This window comes from Gobio gobio (genome assembly GCF_949357685.1).
Source record: "Gobio gobio genome assembly, chromosome: 20".
Taxonomy (NCBI): domain Eukaryota; kingdom Metazoa; phylum Chordata; class Actinopteri; order Cypriniformes; family Gobionidae; genus Gobio; species Gobio gobio.
In genome coordinates this window covers 9,846,057-9,868,349 of record NC_137113.1, presented here as the reverse complement: position 1 = coordinate 9,868,349, position 22,293 = coordinate 9,846,057, and the positions used below count along the sequence as shown (strand labels likewise).

The 22,293-nt window shown below is 38.4% G+C and overlaps 1 protein-coding gene across 3 annotated transcripts in view; it reads left to right on the top strand.

Moving 5' to 3' along the window:
• Nucleotides 1-22,293, top strand: part of LOC307117044 (cadherin-18) — a 234,164-nt gene that overhangs the window by 171,257 nt on the left and 40,614 nt on the right. For all 3 annotated transcript variants that reach the window (XM_079801713.1, XM_079801711.1, XM_079801712.1), the window contains 2 exons: nucleotides 4,449-4,702; nucleotides 15,695-15,831. In XM_079801713.1, the coding sequence (XP_079657839.1) occupies nucleotides 4,449-4,702; nucleotides 15,695-15,831 (391 nt within the window). The remainder of the gene's footprint in view (nucleotides 1-4,448; nucleotides 4,703-15,694; nucleotides 15,832-22,293) is intronic.

The following is a 22,293-nucleotide window of genomic DNA, read 5'->3' as shown; positions in this document are numbered from 1 at the left end:
TACAGTTTGATTAGTAATAATGACCCATCCCTTGTATTTCATCTCAAGCATGAATTTCACTTACATTCTTGTTCACTAAGTACACTAACTTTTGAAAAATGTTAATATTGCAGCTTATTGAGAGACCTGCATTGGAAAATAGAGAGCAGAAAATGTACTTTATATCATCATAACACTCATACACTTTATTTAGACTGTAGAGCCAACAGAGACATGACAAACCAAGATCAAAAATACACAATTCTTAGGGAAAAAGTTGCACTCATACATGAAACCTCATTAACAAGTTCAAAATTTGAACAACCTCTGCATTGTGATATGATTTTTCACACTTTTCACTTGAGTGTTTCTTGCAGACGTTCAACAAAAGAACGAAAAAGGATGGCATAATTATCCCAGTCAAGATGTTATCAAAATAGCATCATATCTGAAGCTGCAGACATTTAAATCACATGGATACATTGATATATTTATAATCTGTCCAGCCTTGGAGAGCCTACTTTCAAAAACATTAAAAAACCTCAATGTTTCCAAACGTTTGACCGGTACTGTATGCTAAGGATGATTTCATAATAAGCCGTTTATGTACAGTATACTAAATACACAATGAAATTAAATATTCATACTTGTTTGCATAATTATACAAAATTACAGTTTGATTGGTAATAATGACCCATCCCTTGTATTTCATCTCAAGCATGAATTTCACTAACATTCTTGTTCACCAAGTACACTAACTTTTCAAAACTTTTAATATAGTAAATATTGACTTGATTTATGGTTATTTCCCTCTTTATTTATATTTATTTACTCCCTGTTAATGTAAAAAAAACTTACATTTTATCAAATATTTATATTTTAACATTGAAGCTCTGAGACAGGATTATTATTGTTAACTAAAACTATTAAAACATTTCTGTTTATTGAAATAAAGCTGAAATAAAATATAATTTCATTATTAGTTGAAAAACTGAACAAAAATGAGAAATGTTGCCCTGGCAATAAACTAAAGATAAATAAAATAAAATAGTACAAATAAAATTAAACTAAAACTGAAATAAAAATGCATAAATAAAAATGACTAAAATGACAAAAGCAGATACAAAAAAATACTAAAAATGTAACTAAAATTAACTTGAGAAGTAAAAATGTTAAAATATACAATTAAAAATATTATAAAACTATAATAAAACTAAAAGTTCAAAGTAAAATAACACTTGTCTAGGACGAGGTTCAAACTATTAAATCCGGACGTAAAGGCATTTGATCAAAAATAAGCATAAAAAATGAATGATATAGACATGATAAAAAGTTTCTGAGACCGTTTCACTGTGACCTTCATATAACAAAAAGAAAAATAAGTTTTATCTGTTAATATATCTAAAAATCTGTTTTAATAAAAGCCGACACCTGGGAAATAAGTGCCTTTGGTAGAAATAGCCAACTAATAAACTTTAGGTCTGAACTTGTCATTTGTGCTACAGATATGAATGATGTCTCATAAGTTGCAGCTTATTGAGGAGAGGTGTACTGTTAATTTTCGAAGTGATCAAAATTTTACGGGGTGGGCAATAAAAGGGAAAAAAAATAATCCCACAGACCTGCATTGGAAGAAGGACATGAGCCATATCTAGAGAGCAGAAAATGTAGTTTATATTATCGGAAAAATCATAAACTTTATTTAGACTGCAGAGACAACAGAGACATGAAAAACAAAGAGCAAAAATACACCTAAGGGAAACACATCTAAGGGAAAAAGTTGCACTCGTACATGAAACCCCATTAACAAGTTCAAAATTTGAATAACCTCTGGATTGTAATAAGATTTTTCACTTGAGTGTTTTTTGCAGACCTTCAACAAAAGAACAAAAAAGGGTGGCATAATTATCCCAGTCAAGATGTTATCAAAATAGCATCATATCTGAAGCTGCAGACACTTAAATCACACGGATACACTGACAGATATATATATAATCTGTCCAGCCAGACTAGGTCAAGCAGACGTCTGGTGCTCTTCAGGGCTCAGATGCTCATTAATGCTCTCTTTTCTGTATTTCGATCTTCTTCAATTCCACTCTCAGTCCTGGGGGTCAGGAAAGCTGTGAATACTGAGTTTTCCTAGAGCCAATCTTGTAAATAAATGCCGGCCAGATCTGTCCGACGAGACGGGCGGTGAAGGTCGGGCAGGTTTCATAATGTTTACAGACGTGACCCCATCTAGAGAGCGATTTAGCTTCTGCGCTCCGGAAGCAAAAAAGAATGACCTCAATATATTCTCAGTTCATAACTTTTAAAGTACTTCTAGAAACTGCCAGTAGCCTCCAAGAAAGAGGCTAAAAATGACTGACTGAAAGCAAAATAGTGTGTGTATATATGTAATCCAGTACACATTTGTAGTTCGGTTCTCTTGGTTCTTTTGGTCTGGACCAAAAAGGAAAATTATACGCTTAGACCTTGTTCGGTTAGCGTTCACATAGTGTCTTTTTAAGACCAAACCAAAAGATAAAACATTTAAAAAAGGCTTTTTAGATTTTGCGAACTTATCGAACATCCAAAACAATGTGGTGTGCTGGGCTAAATGTGCTCCCTGCATGTGCGTACATTTGATGGTTTATGATGGAGCTGACATCTCGTGAAGAGCTTATAAAATGTGTAAAGGTGTCAAAACAGCACCAAGAATCTCTCCATCACACACACAGGCGAAGATCTGCTGCGAGGAGACGCGGTTCTGACAACATGGCTCCTATGACGAGAAAAAAACTAGTATTCTTAAAGGTCCCATGGCATGAAATTTTCATTTTATGAGGTTTTTCAACATTAATATGAGTTCCCCTAGCCTGAATATTGTCCCCAAGTGGATAGAAATGTTGATCGGTGTAAACCCAAGTTCTGGCTGTCTCTCTCTGCCTTTGAGAAAATGACAGGCCAGACGAGCCAATCCTGAAGTCTCCTGGTTTGACGTCCAAGCAGGAACGGTTACCTCCCTTTCCTCCACCCAGAGAATCTGCCACGCCCATGCAAGCGCTCGAGAGATCATGTGTTGTCAACGAGTGAACGCTGGCAGTTTCTCAGTGTTTGGATGTACATGAACATCCAGTTCCAGTCTTTTTTCAGTTCCTTCTGATCTGTGATCAGTGATTTCTGATGTGTAGCTAATTATTTATTATTCGTGCATACGCAGCGGCTTCTCTCTCTCCCGACAGAACGGTGTTTTCGTGTTTTCTATCTTGTGAGTCAGTGTTTTTGTACGTCCTCGTCGCGTCTATCGGTTCTAAAATGTGCATACAGTCATGAGTTTCTGCTCAACATCAGCCTCACACACGCCGAAACTCGGGCTGCACTGGCCGGACCAGGCCGGTGGCCTCCAACATCCCCGACCCCCAGTACTGAATCTGGCCCACAGCGGAGGCACCAAACGCGGCGCGAGATTAAGCAGAAGGGGGGTAAGCGTGAGCATATTCGGGCTAGCCAGCCTAGCCCCACAATAAACTGGATTACATTCGATTACTGCTGTTGTGTCTTTGTTTGCGCTGTGTACTCAACGCGCGTCACTGAAGCTTTCATTTTATTTAAAAAAATAATGCTATTATCAACACTTACTTTTAACTCGTTCATCTCGACAGCTGTAATGGTACTTTGCATGTGTTACAAAGTTGGTAATAACGATGAAGACGGACTCGGTGTAACTGGGACTCGTGTTTATTCAGAACTCTCAGATACAAACACAATAAACTCGTGCTGACTGACAGCGCTCTCATAACTCAGTAGTTACTATAAATAACTTTGTTAGCAATCGCTGAGCTCCGTCTCTGGTACATTAGTGATGTCCGGTTCGCGAACGATCTTTCTTTTGAACCAGTTCTTTTTAGTGAACCGAATCAGTTCACCAAATCGGACTGAATCGTTCTAAACGGTTCGCCTCTACAGTCAGCGCTGATCCATAATTTACTAAAGTTACTAACTTTCTGACATGAGTGACAGTCCCTCCGACTAGAAATTGACTAATAACCTGAAGTATATGCTGTAACTACAACAGTTCAGACATGCTGAGAACTGATGTGAAGTGAACTCAGGTCCATCCATCTCTCTGGCAGCAGCTCGTGCCTGCTCGTGCCTCGTTAAACCACGCCCCCTCCGCTCATTTAAAATGCAAAGATGTCAGCCAATCACAACAGTGGGCGTTTTTACTGAAGTCTCACAGCAGACACGCCTCTTGAAGCAGGGCATTCAGCCACAGGGCAAACAGCAGTATTGAAAAAATGTCTTTTATTTCTAAATTATGACATTTTATGATGTAAAAGTCATACTAACAATATAAGTACACCTCAGGAAACATTTACCTGATAAACATTTACCTTATAAAATAATAGAGAAATGCCATGCCATGGGACCTTTAAGCATTTTGCCAAGTGTGAACACACCCTAAGTTTCCTGTTTTCTCTTCTCAGCCTCTGAATTATGAAAAGAAGAAGCAGTACAGCCTTCACATCGCTGCAGAGAACACACACCTGGACCCACGCTTGTCTTATCTGGGCTCGTTCAAAGATGACGCCACGCTCAAGATCACAGTCGGAGACGTGGATGAGCCGCCGGTTTTCTCCATGGATTATTACATTATGGAGGTGTACGAGAACGCAAAGGTTGGCACTGAAGTGGGAGCCGTCACAGCGAGAGACCCAGACAGCAAAAACATCCCTGTCAGGTGAGAAGATGTGAAGGGCTAAAATAACACTCCGACCGAGAATACAATTATACGCAGGCCAAAAATGTCACGTAATGCTGTATGGCCCTGATTTATATAGTCGATTAGACAACTATCATAATCTATCAAAAATGTCTGAGCTCATTAATATGGCCGTTTTTATAATTTTGTAAAAAAAATTGCTACTACAACCCCAAATCAGAAAAAGTTGGGACAGTATGGAAAACTGTGAAAAAAAAGTGATTTCTAAATTTACTTTGACTTGTATTTCATTGCAGACAATATGAACAAAAAATATTTCATGTTTTGTCTGGTCAACTTCATGTCATTTGTAAATATGCATCCTTTCCTGTCATTCAGACCTGCAACACATTTCAAAAAAAGTTGGGACAGTAAAGCATGTACCACTTTGTAATGTTGCCATTCCTTTTCACAACACTTAAAAGACTTTTAGGGACTGAAGACACCAAGTGATGAAGTGTTTCAGGTGTAATTTTGTCCCATTCTTCCTGCAAACAAGTCTTAAGGTGGGCAACAGTACGGGGTCTTCGTTGTCGTAATTTGCGCTTCAAAATGCGCCACACATTCTCTATTGGAGACAGGTCGGGACTGCAGGCAGGCCAGTCAAGTACCCGTACCCTCTTCCTCCGCAGCCAGGACTTTGTAATGTGTGCAGAATGTGGTTTTGCATTGTCTTGTTGAAATATGCATGTACGTCCCTGGAAAAGATGTCTTCTTGAAGGCAGCATATTATGCTCCAAAATCTCTATGTACTTTTCAGCATTAATGGTGCCTTCACAGAAGTGCAAGTTACCTTTGCCAATGGCACTGACACAACCCCATACCATGACAGACCCTGGCTTTTGGACTTGTTGCTGGTAACAGTCTGGATGATCCTTTTCTTCTTTGGTCCGGAGCACACGGCGTCCATTCCTCCCAAAAAATACCTGAAATACTGATTCATCTGACCACAGTACACGTTTCCACTGTGTGATGGTCCATCCCAGATGCCTCCGAGCTCAGAGAAGTCGACGGCGCTTCTGGAAACTGTTAACATAGGGCTTCCTTTTGGCACAGTACAGTTTTAACTGGCATTTGTGGATGTAACTACGTATTGTGGTACTTGACAAAGGTTTGCGAAAGTAGTCCTGAGCCCATGTGGTGATATCGCTTATAGATGAATGACGATTCTTGATGCAGTGCCGCCTGAGGGATCGGAGATCACGGTTGTTCAGCTTAGGCTTGCGCCCTTGTCCTTTACGCACTGAAATTCCTCCAGATTCCTTGAATCTTTTAATTATGTTATGCCCTGTTGAATGTGAAATATCCAAATCTCTTCCTATCTTTCTTTGAGGAACATTGTTTTTAAACATTTCAATAATTTTCTCACGTATTTGTTGGCAAACTGGCGATCCTCGGCCCATCTTTGCTCCTGAAGGATTAGACCTTTCGTGGATGCTGCTTTTGTACCAAATCATAATTACAATCACCTGTTGACATCACCTGTTTCAAATCACATAATTATTTAACCATTTTACCTCATTACTAGCCCTAAATTGCTCCTGTCCCAACTTTTTTTTAAATGTGTTGCAGGTCTGAATGACAGGAAAGGATGCATATTTACAAATGACATGAAGTTGACCAGACAAAACATGAAATATTTTGTGTTCATATTGTCTGCAATGAAATACAAGTCAAAGTAAATTTAGAAATCACTTTTTTTTTTATTTGCGTTTTCCATACTGTCCCAACTTTTTCTGATTTGGGGTTGTATTTGTAACATATGATCCACTTGAGGCAAGTGCAGTTTCTTTATTAACCAAAATACAACGCAATAAACAAAAACTTGACTCCAACAGACTTGACTTGACATAAACAGACTCCCCAACAGTGGGTTACACATTCAATAAAAGACAACGACACATGGCAAACATGAGGGCTAAATACACATGGGCTAATGACAGGACAAGGGACACCTGTGAACATTGGTTAAACAATGAACCAATGACATGACAAGAACACATGGCAGGATCACATGAGGGCAAGGGAATCACATGACAAGACCAGGAGGCCCCTGGGCTGCGTTCAGCCCCGACAAAACATTGCAAAACGTTTTTTAAACGGTAACGGTGCTGCGTTGAACACCCTGTTCTGTTGACGCAAGAGTTGTAACTATGGCAGCCGAGAAGGCCATTCTTTGTGTTCTTTTTGTTGAATTTTCGGAGCCTGATGAAATCGATATAAATACGTGTTTAATACAGCAAAATACATGCAATCACTGCCCTTGCCGTCCAGAATAAAAGACAACATCCCAATCCCATTTAATGAACCTTTTTCATCTCCTGGTAATCAATTCTAACTTAAATCATTTTATTTCTAGTTCTTACTTTTTTAATAGCTTGTATTTTCTTTCTCACTTTATGTCAAGCAATTACCATATATGAAATTTGGTATATAAATAAACTTGCCTTGCAATTAAGCTAAAGATATAAATAAATACATCATCATGTTGATATATATATATATATATATATATATATATATATATATATATATATATATATATATATATATATATATATATATATATATATATATATATATATATATATATATATATATATATATATATATTAAACTCTTACGACAATCATGTCTTCTAATACCAGCGGACACATTAAACAACTTTACTTCCATTGTGTGAGCTGTCTCTTTAATACTGCGTGGTTTATATACATTTTGCTGCTGATTGGGCTGTCATTTTTGACACACCCACCAAGCGAGATCAAACGCATCTCAAACCCGTTGCACACCGTTTCCAGGAAACATGACGTTCAACCGGAAACCGTAGCAAAACGTTGCGCACCGGTTTGAGCTTTGAACGTGCCCCTGGTCTTGTCATGTGATTCCCTTGCCCTCATGTGGTAGTTTAACAAACTCAGGGTCACAGGATTAGTTTAGAGTTGACAAACCAAACCAATCTATTCACGCTTTGTTGGTCCCATGATGCTGATCATCAGCTTTCTCTGTCAAGTCAGGCTTTGATCCTGAGTTTAGGAGTTTAGCTGTAACATCAGTAATGAACAGCCAATCACACGCTGTGGATCAGTAAAACTGAGATTCACTTCTCGCGAGAGAAGCAGCGAGATTCATTTTTCTCTTCTGCAGAATATTACATGATTGAAAAATATTAAGAATTTAAACAAATTTACACAGCAAGAAGAAAAGAGCTGTCAATAAAAGAGTACAACTTAAAGAAAATATTCACTACGTCAATGCAAGTAAAAGTTATGAAGTTAGTTTAGTTGATATATAGAGAATTGAACATTTAAGCTTGCATGTAGTAATTTGTAAAGCTTTATTTATTGATTTTAAAGCTTATTTTTCTGACCTTTGTATAGGCTATTTATATTAATTTAAACTAAGTGCCTATTAATGATTGATTAACTAAAATGATACACGTGTAATTGATTACGGGTATAATAATTACATAAATTATATCTAAATCATTCAAAATTATTATTATTATAAATAAGCATTGTTAAAAGCCAGACGCTTTAGTCTTTAATGGCCATTTGCTATGTAGTGACCTGTAATTTGGAGTAGAAACAGGGGGAGTGACTTTATTGCATCAGAGGTGTGTCACTTTGCTCACAGCTGATTGGTCCAATTTCAGTTTGATCTCTTATCCAGAACATAACCTGCCCTGGAGCAGGTTAGCCGTGGAGCGTAAGTTACTATGGAGATGAACACTGGTAAAAGCCAAACCATTTTAATGGTACCCAAAACCCAGGATTTGCACAAACTAAGATTAAACATATCTGGCTAGCCAGCTAAACCGGCTTCATGGTATAGGCCCCTGGAAGTCCATGACAACTGAGAAACATGACAGTGAACATGATAAACAGAAAACATGAAACATGAACATGAACCGTCACCAAAACACCCTGTGATACTATTATTATCAATAATTATTATTTTATTTTATTAACTCTACTTAACCACATATTTAGCAAATTATTTAAATGGATATTCTTTATATACATACTATTTTGAAAAATGTCCTGTTTTCGGACAAATACAAACATTAAAGCCACAATGTGTAACTTTACGCCTATTCGCGTATTCAAAACAAAGGCGTAGATTGATGAGGCCTGGATTTCGCAGAGCTTTTATTATGCCGCTTCCACTTTTTCCGGTCATGCGTATGTGGGATAAATGGTTGCAATAGGATAGCGCTACAACCAATCAGAGCAACGAAGAAGGTGAAGCGGAGCTAGTTGATAGATTCAACTTTTGGCGTGTCCGGTCGGCAAAACTCCGAACACATCTTCCTTTTTTAAGAATGACTTCAGAGACGTTCTTTGTTCTTTTCTCAAAGAAAAGCTTAACTCCAAGTCTTCCGGAGTCGCGGCCAAAGTCGATTGGAAAGACCACTGTTCGCCAGCTTCTTTGTTTACAAGTAGCACGCGGAACCGCGGTAACTCTACCGCCATTATGTTAAGCCCGCCCACCGACTCTATACAAGATGTGATTGGCCTGAGCAGAGTTTGGTTTTTCCAGCTCGCAAGCCAACGAAGAGTTGCTAGATGCCCTGGCTGCAAATTAGATTTGCTGCCGCTAGGGTGCGTCTAGATATCTAGGCTATCTCATCTGTCTAATAAAACATAATATATTAACGCATCTTTGGTGTTTCCATGGTTTCTACAAAATAAAAACGGAAATCGAGGTTAATGCGGGTATGATGTCATTGATAGGCGATGCACAGTCACAGTCTGTGTCCTGGTTAAAATTGCTTATTTCTCTGGATTTAAACATTCTTGGAAACATTTGGGATAATGTTAGTACACTGCAGCTTCAGATATGATGCTATTTTGATAACATTTTGACTGGGATAATTATGCCACCCTTTTTTGTACAAAGTCAGCAAAATATATAACAGCGTTCTAGTGGTTTTTGGATATTTTTATATTTTAAAAACATATTGTGCCTTTAAATAACTTTGTACAACTATTACAGTATATACATTGTAAGATTATATTATAAATATTATTATTAAGGTGTGTATACAGTATTAAATTTATTCACTCTAAAAAATGCTGGGTTAAAAACAACCCAAGTTGGGTTGAAAATTGACTAACCCAGCGATTGGGTTATTTTAAGCAAACATTTAACCCAACCACTGGGTTAAAACGAACCATTCACTGGGTAAAAACAACCCAATTGCTGGGTTAGTCCATTTTCAACCCAACTTGGGTTGTTTTTAACCCAGCATTTTTTAGAGTGTATTATCAAAAAAAATGTCTAACCTAGTATATGTGGCTATTTGTGCAATTCATAGTAAATCACTTGCAATAAGCCTTCAAAACACACAATTTGTTAGAATTTGCACTTGCAAGATTTTACTAAATCAGGGTTAATTATATAATTATATAGTTAAATAATTAATGTTTAATAAATAATTTTTTTTCTGTTTATCTATTTCTCTCTCTCTCTCTGTCGTGCCCTCCCATTCCTCACATATCTCTGTAAAGGTTGAATTTAATAGGATGACATTGAGTTGATATGACATACAATGATCTTTTACTGTTTTGACTCTCTCTCTCCCTCTCTCTCTCTCTCTCTCCCTCTCTCTCTATGGAGGATAATGTTAATTAGAGCAGTTAAGTCACCCCATGTTAGCATGTTAGTGAAACACTGCTGCCAAAGGCTCAATTACCTCCACACACTTTAATGAAAGAGAGGTTTGCAGGCCAGCTCATAAAAACGGCATTCCTTTTGTGCTGATATCACGCTGCTTGCCTAGAGAAGCCAATAGAGAGGATTTCAGTGGTTCTGGTAAACACATTATCAATGTCTATTGGGCAGCATATCTGATGTGATATATTTCCAGTATTTAATTATTATATCATTGTTTTAACGCATATTTGAACTTATTCTGCTATTAAATTAATTATTTTAACACAATATTCACTAAAAACATTTTTTTTTTACAAATATTCAGATATAGAATCATCTATTGTCAAGGCAGTCTGGAAATGGCACAAAGCTTGGCTGTGTGTTTGACTGATCAATGTTTTAAATATGTAATTATGCAAAGAAAAACATCAACCCTGGGTTTACAAATGCATATGAGAAATATGTCAATATACCCAGGATTATTTCCTAAACAGTAAAGTATGAACAATATCGTCAAAGTCGAATGAAAACCAACAATTGTGGATTTATATATGGTCAGACACTTGCGTGTATCATTATATTATTAACATTTTACCAAAATCGCAAATGTTGGACATGCGTGTTTTATTTATCATTAGAAGGGCCACATCTGAGTACGTACATTGCATTATGTTTTCATCAGCCTACAAGTTTATTGTAGCTATGCAGGCACTCAGTTTTTAATTATATATATATATATATATATATCGCTGTAAAACACGGTGAAAACACTCTACCAAATTTCTGTAATATCTACATGAAAAAATGAGTTCATGCAAGAACTCAAAAAATAAAGTAAATTCTATATTTGTAGTCAATTTAAGCTTGTAGAAATTAAAGCTAAAATTAAGTAAAACCTACTAAATATTTCTGATACTGGTGTTCCCATAGAGACAGAGCGTATTTAGGCCACGCCCACACCGGGGGGGGGGGGGGTAATCCAACGCTCTCCGTTGACTTTGCATTGCGTGAGGCTGCATCCTTGTCATTTCGGACTTATAACAAAAAACAGAACAATGTCTAAAAGCTGATATGTGACAAAGTGTACTGCAAACAAGCTAAAAAACACAAAAATACGTTTTTATAAGCTGTTGACCCAAAAAACGAGAGTTTAAGGAGACAAAAGTGGATAGTGAAAAGGGCCACATCTGAGTACGTACATTGCATTATGTTTTCATCAGCCTACAAGTTTATTGTAGCTATGCAGGCACTCAGTTTTTAATTTGGCCAAATATATATATATCGCTGTACTTATTAAAACAACCAGTTTTTTATTTACCTTTGCATTGCAAACAAGCAGAGATGGTCCAAAATGTGCGCGCCACTTCATTTAAGATAGAGGCGGTGTGGAGTTATGACAGTTTGAGGATCCAATGGAGTTACGAGGTTTAGATAGCTCTTTTTAATACTTTTCATAGGTTAAATATTTGCATAACCCACAGACAGACTTAAATGGTGACCAACATTAATGATTTATGAAAAAAAAGATGAAATATGGAGATACAAGGTTTCTGCTCAATATGCAACATAACCCAATGTGTAAAGTCCATAAGATTCATATTATGTATGAAAGAAATTTTAGTAAACAAAAGAAATGGAGTATTCTTAATATGAAAGACAATGTTGTGCACATCATAGTCTACAGAACATGGAGAAAATAACAATTCAGATGACACGCAAGCGAACAACAGGAATGAAAAATAAAATGTCAGAATTCTCCTTTCATCGGCAGGAAAACGCATAAAGTGTAAGATCCTCATTGTTATTTCTCTCTCATGCCTCATGCAGTCAAGGACGTTGCACATTTTCTTGTGGTAATGAGATATGACCTGTATGGTTTATTAGCATCTCTCTGTACTGGTGGGTTGAGGAAGTGTGTTTTCAAGCCATCTTTGAATGAACCTTCACAGGCCGTGCGTGACGGAGAGGCCATAACTCTCACGGTCATGCAAATGCTGGGATTCTCATTGGTTGATGTGAGTGAGATTGTCGGTTTCACACGAACATATGATAAATAGATAAATAAAAGACATAAGAGAAAACAAGAGAAAAGTCTCATAAATAATCCCAGGTCTGTGTTGAAGGATAACACATTAACACAAAAAATTCAGTCCATTTATTGCATTTCTGTTCCTCCGATTTTAATCTGCATTCCCCATAAAAAACAGCATTTCATTCCCGTTCAAGAATTTATACCGCAGTATGTAACCATTAGCATAAAAATAAAATGGCATTGAAGTTTGAGAATCAGCATTAGCGTTATGGAAAAATAAGCAAGGTCACTGTTATCGCCTTAGTTTTGTTCCTATCCATAATGATGCATCTGATCATTATCATATTTCATGTAAAGCATTTGTCTCATGAGATGCTGCAGTGAAAATGTTTTTTAAAGGCATATTCTTCACAATGGACACCCTGGTGTTGAATTAACAGAGATTTCGGGATGATGTTTTGTGTTTTGATGAGACATTTTTGTGTCTCATGTATTTCTCCTAAGTTAACATGATAAAGGCTAAACAGAAATATTTTTTAGAGTACTTAAGCATGTCTGAGGGATGTTGGGTGGCAAACACTATACTGACATTTTTCATATATATATATATATATGTATATATATTGGTCCCCCTTTTGCTGTCAAAACAGCCCTGACCCGTCGAGGCATGGACTCCACTAGATCCCTGAAGGTGTGCTGTGGTATCTGGCACCAAGATGTTAGCAGCAGATCCTTTAAGTCCTGTAAGTTGCGAGGTGGGGCCTCCATGGATCGGACTTGTTTGTTCAGCACATCCCACAGATGCTCGATTGGATTGAGATCTGAGGAATTTGGAGGCCAAGTCAACACCTCAAACTCATTGTCCAGTTCTGATGCTCACGTGCCCACTGTTGGCGCCTTCGGTGGTGGACAGGGGTCAGCATGGGCACCCTGACTGGTCTGTGGCTATGTAGCCCCATACACATCAAACTGCGATGCACTGTGTATTCTGACACCTTTCTATCAGAACCAGAATTAACTTCTTGTGCATTTTGAGCTACAGTAGCTCGTCTGTTTGATCGGACCACACAAGCCAGCCTTCACCCCCCACATGCATCAATGAGCCTTGTCTGGCCATGACCCTGTCGCCGGTTCACCACTGTTCCATTTGATAGATACTGACCACTGCAGACCGGGAACACCCCACAAAAGCTGCAGTTTTGGAGATGCTCTGATCCAGTCGTCTAGCCATCATATTTTGGCCCTTGTCAAACTCGCTCAAATCCTTACGCTTGCCCATTTTTCCTGCTTCTAACACATCAACTTTGGGGACAAAATGTTCACTTGCTGCCTAATATATCCCACCCACTAACAGGTGCCGTGATGAAGAGATAATCAGGGTTATTCATAATGTTATGCCTGATCGCTGTATATACAGCACTAGCGTAACCAGAAAAGCGGAAAACGGGGTGTGTCACATTTATTGTCAAATTAATGTGCAACTTTAAAGAATAGACTGGGATGATGATATGTAAAACTATACTCAGGTCGAATACTTTAAAGTTCCTGTTCTTCGTGATCCCATTTTTCAAACTTTAGTTAGTGTGTAATGTTGCTGTTAGAGCATAAATAATACCTGTAAAATTATAAAGCTCAAAGTTCAATGCCAAGCGAGATATTTTATTTAACAGAAGTTCCCTTTCAAAGCCTACAGCAAACGGCCGGTTTGGACTACATCCCTGTACATCCTGCTTTAATTACGTCAGTAGAACAGTTTGTTGACTAACCTCCGCCCACAAGAATCCGCGAAAAAGGGGGCGTGGTCTTGTTGCTCCCTCGTGGAGAAGAGGAAGGGTTGCGTTCGGTTCGGTTTGTCGCCATGTCGTTCAGACGCTGTTATTTTCATCCCGGGGTCAAATCACCTTTGTTTGGCCTTCAGGGGCTGTAGTTTGAGCGCGTTCATCTCCCCGTTATGGTAAGAGGCGTGACCTTTCCGGCAACGTGCCCTAAGCTGCTGTCGAATCACAACACGGGAATCGCTGGCACAATCAGAACTCGTTACGTATTTCTGAAGGAGGGACTTCATAGAACGAGGAAATTCTCAGGCCGTTTTGAGGACAGTGAAAACAGCAGTATACAGATAAGTAAATGGTGTGAAAAATACTGTGTTTTTTTACACATGAAACATGAACACATGTTATATTGCACACTGTAAACACAATCAAAGCTTCAAAAAAACACGAAAAAAGGGACCTTTAATAATATTTTTGGGGGGATCTGCTAGCTAACTCAATCATGCTAACCAGTGAACCTTGACCCCTTAGCTACAAGCGCAAAACAGCAGAGTCAAAGCTAGAATCATAAGTTTACATAAAATGTTAACATTAATTTCCGGCTGCCTTGCACACTCAAGTATTTACTTCAGGAAATGCAAATGTGGTTTAATTTCACATTCATACTTGGAAAGATAATCTGACAGTCCTTCCTTTGAGCGTCTGTACCAAGCATGTCACTTGAGGATTTGTTAATTATGTCCAACTAAGGCTTCTCCTTGCAGATTTTCTCCTGTCGTTTTTACGTTTTCCTTCCTTTTTTAAGGTTGTGCCAGGTCTGTGGTTATCTATAGCCGTCATTTCAACCGGAATATTAATACACATCTGCGCATATACCTAAAACCACTCATAAATCTCACTGAAAATGACCCTGTTTGCCGTGTACCGTGGTGATTAATCATTTAGAGAAATCATGTGAACAAAATGAACTTTATTGAACAATATTAATGCTCAATACAGTCAGACAAACATTATGTAAGCTCATTCAATTAGAAACTGTGAAAAGAACTCTTTTGTTTTTAGTGCATTATTCTTTTGATATTAATGAACCCCCTACTATATTCCATCTTTACCTGTCAGCTTTCCATGAAATCACTGTTTTTTCACATTATATATTCCACTCTGTATTTTTACAGTGATCTGTCAGAGAGCTTGGTGGCATGATGTATAATTACTCACAGTGTGATATAAGCTTTTGTGCTTTTGTTCAATAAAACAGAAAAGAATTAGTATATAAATTAATAATATGGTCCTTTATGCTGAGCTTTGTAAAGTCGAGTATCCCCGCCGTTAAGTCATGCCACACATGAAGTTGGCAGGGTTTCACGACCCAGCCATGTACATCAATGCAAGCTTTCTGATAATAATGCATATCCCAGCTGTCTTTGCTCTTAATGCCACAGCTATGATGTAGAGGGGTGAAAGACAGAAAGGCTCATGCAGTATTCATGCTCTCTCTTCTATATTTAGGTATTTCATCGAGCGCAGAGAAGACAAAGAGGTGTATTTCGATATTGAATCCATCAGCGGAGTCATTCGAACGACTCAGCTCCTGGACCGGGAGGACACGCCCTGGCACAACATCACTGTCATGGCAACAGAGGAAGGTGGGTACCACCAGAAACCACGCTGGTATAGCTTTGCCTCTTTAATAACTTGCAAATTAGTTTGCCAAGACAGTCTCTGCAATAAATGCCTTGTGCACTCATGAGAAACGGACTGCCGTTCTTTTTCTCACTTTGAAAATCGCTTGCCCTCCCGCTGCTGTGAAATCAGCTCTGCAAGTCTGTTAACAGTCAAAGATCGCACCTCTAAGCACGTAAGGAATAGTTTGCACAGAAATGAAAACTATTTACTCAACCTCATGTTGTTCCAAACCTGTATGACTTTCTATTTTTTTTAGAAAAAGGTGAAAACTGAAGACTGCTGGTTGTTGGTTCTTTCCATGCAATTAAAATGAATGAGGCCCAAAGCTTTCAAGCTGAAGTAGAAACACTGTAAGAGATCATTAAAAGGGAGTCCACTATATCCTCCACATGTAAGAATGTTGGAGGTTGCACTCATAATCTTCCCCTTGATAAAAATGATTTTGTGGGGAAGTAAATACTACAGAAAACACTCTACCAAATTTCAGTAATATCTACATGAAAAAATGAGTTCATGCAAGAACTCAAAAAGTAAAGTAAATTCTATATTTGTAGTCAATTTAAGCTTGTAGAAATTAAAGCTAAAATTAAGTAAAACCTACTAAATATTTCTGATACTGGTGTTCCCATAGAGACAGAGCGTATTTAGGCCACGCCCACACCGGGCAATCCAACGCTCTCCATTGACTTTGCATTGCGTGAGGCTGCATCCTTGTCATTTCGGACTTATAACAAAAAACAGAACAATGTCTAAAAGCTGATATGTGACAAAGTGTACTGCAAACAAGCTAAAAAACACAAAAATACGTTTTTATAAGCTGTCGACCCAAAAAAACGAGAGTTTAAGGAGACAAAAGTGGATAAAGGCAGTAAAACGTGACGCTTCAGCAGGAAGAATGGGTCAATTTTGGGATCCTGACACTCAGTATGTCTCAGTATGCCTATGTGTGCAGTAAATATGTTGTCACTGTTAAGTCGAATATCCAAATGTCAGGTTTATATGTTATATTTCCTGTCTCTGATTACGTTCCCCTCTAGTGATTGTACTTCTGAGTGTAATATAACGTGTCGCGCTCTGTCTAAATAGCCTGTATCCACTTTTTTGTCCTTAAACGCTCGTTTTTTGGGTCAATAGCTTATAAAAACTTCTGGGTTTTTGGTTGTGGGTTTTGTCTAGCTTGTTTGCTGTACACTTTGTCACATATCCGCTTTTAGACATTGTTCTGTTTTTTGTTATAAGTCCGAAATGACAAGGATGCAGCCTCACGCAATGCAAAGTCAATGGAGACGGTTTGATTGTTTTGCCCCCTGGTGGGCGTGGCCTTCAGATTATGACGCATGTCACTCTGTCTCTATTATGCACTAGGGCATGAATAATTAATAAGGTTGATTTTTGGCTGATTTCCAACAACGTCCATAACGTTTAACATTGCTTTTGTTGTTAGGTTTAGTGACTTGGCATTTTGTGACATCTGGAGTTCATTTTCTACTGAAAATTACATAATCATTTAAACTCTTTAACATGCTAAGGAGGGTAAATGTCAAGATTTTCAGCTTAAATTTCAGTGTGTTCCTTACACAAAGCTCGTCTAATGCTTTCGGGAGACTTGCCGTATAGCTCACTGATTCCTTTATGATGCTTGTATGCTCTTTTTGATGCTTTGTAATTGCATGGAATCTTCAAAGATTCGCCCTTTGTTTTACACAGAATAAAACAATACATGTTCGGTACAAAACGAGGGTGAGTAAATGATGACAGAAATGTATTTTCTGGGAGAAACTATCCCTTTATAAAAGCTACTCTTGCAAGAGAACAGAAACAAGCACAAGCAAGATTATAATATTTACATTTCGAAGAGGGACCGTATTTGGAGTGTATAATCTATGAGATGATAGAAATCACTGGAAGTAATATAAATGGAGTCCCGTGACTCTTCTGCTGTAGATTTTAATCACAGTAATTACCCTTACACCAAGCACGAATGACACACATTCAGTCTTCTATATGATAATGATATTCCAGCATGTGAATGAAAAATGAGACCACTTCAATATATCGGTTGTTTTCCCTAGACAGTGATGAGATCAAATGGAGACTTTTGCATAAGTCTGCTGCTCAGAGATATGCATTTATCTCCTCTAGAGCCTCAGAAAAAGAGCTAAACTGTCTCAAACTGTGCTCCGATTTATTCATCAAAATGTTTCATTAATTTCTTGAATAGCGGACACTTTTATCCTAAATGACATAATGTGCACTCAAGGTAAATATTTTCTAATTACATTATCACTCTTGCTCTTTGTGAACAATTGTCTTTTTATTTATCTCAAGGAATTTTGTTTAAAAAAATATCAGAGACAAACTTGATAATTAAATTAAACATTTCTGAGAATCACAATGAGCTTCTCAGCTATGAAAGTGCAATAAAATATTCATCTAAGGGTGTGTTCACACTTGGCATGTTCGATTTGATTAAAACGAACCCTGGTGCGATTGCTCTGTTAGTGCCTGTTCATTTGAATAAATGTAAACGCTGCCATCCGAACCTTGGTGCAGACCGAGACTGCTGAAAAGATGAGTCTCTGCTTCCAAACAAACTCTGGTGCGGTTCGAATGATATATGAATGCAACACGGACCAAAGACGTAAACGAACCAAAAACAGGAAGATGAGACTCTAAAAAGGTCAGAATGCCCAAGCGAACCTGTTTTTTCTCGTCATAGTCGTGATGTTGTCCATCGCAGTTTAGTACAGGCGTCAGAACCGCATCTCCTCACAGCAGATCTTCATTTGTGTGTGTGACGGAGGGATTCCTGCCGCTGTTTTGATGCTACATTTTATAATTTTATAATAGAGTTCTCAGCTGCTCACAATACCATCAAACGCACATACAACGAGCGCTTTTAACCCAGCACACAGCATTGTTTTGGATGTTCGGTAAGTTCTGTCGCGAAATAGGCACTACGTCATAAAAGCCAGTCAGGTTGTGAACGGATCCCTATGCCTTTTGGTTCGGTATCTTTAGGTTCAGTGTGTGTTCTCACTTGGCAGGTTTAGTTAGATTAAAACGAACCCTGGTGCGATTGCTCTGTTAGTGTGCTTTATTTGAATAAGTGCTGCCATCTGAACCCTGGTACGCACCAAACAAGCGGACCGAGACCGCTGAAAAGATGGGTCTCGGCCCACTTCCACAGAAATGAATTAGGAACACAACCAGGGTGTAGCACAAGATCCTGGGCCCTATGCATAGGGGGCTCCCCTTGGGGCCCTGGCAATCTCTACTGGTTTTACCCCCAGTCAGGAGTTCTCAGCTGGTCAAAATACCATCATATGTAGATACGCACATACAACGAGGGCTTTTAACCCAGCAGAGAGCATTTTTTTGGATGTTCGGTAAGTTCTGTCGCGAAATAGGCAATACGTCATAAAAGCAACCAGACCAATCAGGTTGTGAATGTATCCCTTTGCCTTTTGGTTCGGTGTCTTTTAGGTTCAGTGTGTTCTCACTTGGCAGGTTTAGTTAGATTAAAACGAACCCTGGTGCGATTGCTCTGTTAGTGCGGTTTATTTGAATAAGTGCTGCCATCTGAACCCTGGTACGCACAAAAACAAGTGGACCGCTGAAAAGATGGGTCTCGGCCCACTTCCAAACAAATGACATATGAACACAACCAGGAGCGTAGCACAAGATCCCGGCCCTATGCACAGGCAGTCCTGATGGACCACCATGTTCCATGTGAAAATATATTGCAGACTTTTCAAGGGCCCTCTCTGCCCTTGGGGCCCTGGCAATCACTACTGGTTTTACCCCCAGTCCGACACCCCTGAACACAACAAGGACCAAAGACATGCAAACAAGCCAAAAACGGGATATGATGTCCAAAGATGCGACTCTAAAAAGGTCAGAATGCTCAAGCGAACCTGTTTTTTCTCGTCATGGTCGTGATGTTGCCCATAGTCGTTGATGTTGTGATGTTGACCGCTGAAAAAGATAGGTCTCGGCCCACTTCCAAACAAATGAAATATGTACACAACAAGGACCAAAGACATTCAAACGAACCAAAAACGGGACATGATGAACATGATTACATCACACCGAGAAACTCAGTTAACATACTGCTGTAAACACTTGAAATGTGCCGTTTTTATATTTATAACATATGACACAGTTAAACAACATCACACGACCAAGAGTGCTGTTTTCTGGAATACCATCACGACTGAAACGTGACACTGATTTCATATGACAGTTCCAAAACAATTCATTAACATCAAGTCACTTACATTTTAGATGCAATATTGACTGTATTTGCTCTATTTCAGCAGCGAAAATAGTTCCAAACAAAGATCAAAGCAGAACCACATTGCAGCTCACAGCAACAGTGTGTCACTGAGGCTGTTTCCGAAATCGCCCCCTATACCCTCATTCACTATTTCCTACATTAGTCCACTGATATAGTCCACTTCGAAAACGAGTGAGTGATTTCGGACACTAAGTGCGCCGGAAAGGCTGCCGTTTTTGCAGTTTGTGCTTGCTGTTTGGCAGCTCCAGTAATAATGAAAAGATTTATCCTGAACTCTGCTACGGAAACTAGCATGTAACCTTAATCAAACAATATAATAATCATCTTACAAAGGATAATTTATACCTGTATGCATGATATTGGGCTGGACCAGTGCGGTTCGGAAGATGGATGGATGATTGATTCAGCTGTGGGCACTATTTGAGGGAACAGCCATTTAGTGGTGTCCGAAACCATAGTGGACGTTATTAATTGCACTCATTCAATCCCACAATGCACCACAATAACGAGTTTGCAACCGATGTATGCTCGACGGCTAGAGAATACCCATAATGCACTGTGAGAGTCGCGCCGTGCATTGAATGAATTCCCGCGTTTCGCCAGGAGATGGCATCGACTCACACACTTTTTAAGACCAATGATATTGGACCCACTCACTTGTATCGTCTCTAATTGAGCACGTCTGTTTACATACCCTGATAAACACTGATTAAACGCGTTAGAAGCTTTATTTTCACTTTTCTAATATTTTCTTCATATTCATAGAAAAGAAATTCCTTTCCGATCTGATATATGATGGAAAAAAGGATCAGTGCGAGTTTGGCAAAAGGCGGATTCGAACCTCTGATCAATTTGCGTCAAATCTTAACGCCATGCGTCTTACCCCTACACTAGTGCTGCTGATGAATATTGTGTATTCCGTAGGTGTGTCTTACTCAACCAGACGTTTAAACAAGCGATATATTTAAATATATTTGTATGTAAATTGCATCTACTCCAGTAAAATGTTTCTGTTAAAGGACCCACCAAATTTTTTTTTGCTTCTGACGCCCATGATATAAATAGTAGCCTACTATAAAGTATGAAATATATAGGCCTACTATACTATATATATACTGTATATATTATACTATATACATATTATTGTTATTTTTTTATTAAATGCTTATTAGTTACTTCATTATTCCCCTTTCCAAGTAAGTTCAGTGCCACACAAGTAAAGAGTTATAGGGTTAACTTTAAGCTTGTTGGCTCGTTTTTGGAGTAGTGGAGTAATGGAGAATGAGGGTACATAGGGCGAATCGGACAGCGGTATGTTCATTCATCAGGGCGCGGCTCTCACAGTGCGTTGAGAGTACACCGTTTGGTTGAGTGAGAGAACGATTCAAAAGCATTAGGAGTTGTTTCTCGTTTGCTCTCGAAATGCTCTCGCGGGACTTTGCTGTCAAACGCCGATCGAACAAGCATATTCTCCAGCGTGTACATCTACTGTACACTCGTTATTGCGGTGCATGGTGGGATTGAATGAGTGCACTCAAAAACGTCCACTATTGTTTCGGACACCACTACAAATTGATGTTCACTCAAATAGTGCCCTATTTAAGGGTATAGGGGGCGATTTCGAACACAGCCTGAATGATTTTTTAATGAATCGGTTGAATCAAAGATTCACTTACCTATTCGTAAACGCCTCATTCCTGAACGAATCAGCCGTTTGAACGAATCGACTCAATGATTCACTCATTCAGACGGTCAACTGCCACCACCTACTGGCAGTTTAGTTTCATGTTTAAACATTCTTTCCAACTTTTCTAATTTTTATATTCCAAACAATATTTAAAACAATGTCATAACATTATATAATGCAGTTGTAATTTGTCAGTGTAAATGATTTAATTTGAATGGTAACAGCCCTATAGTATCTTATTCTAGTTTAATATATTGATCAAATTTAAGAATATAAAATTAAAGCTGAAGCATAGCCTATATTTAATAAGATTAGGGGGGAAATGCCCTTTTTAAAAATATCACAAATATGCAGATTTAAAATATGTCAAAGCTGATTGAACACTGGTGAGAATATTGCTTCAGAATAAATTATATTTACAACAACAAAAAAATC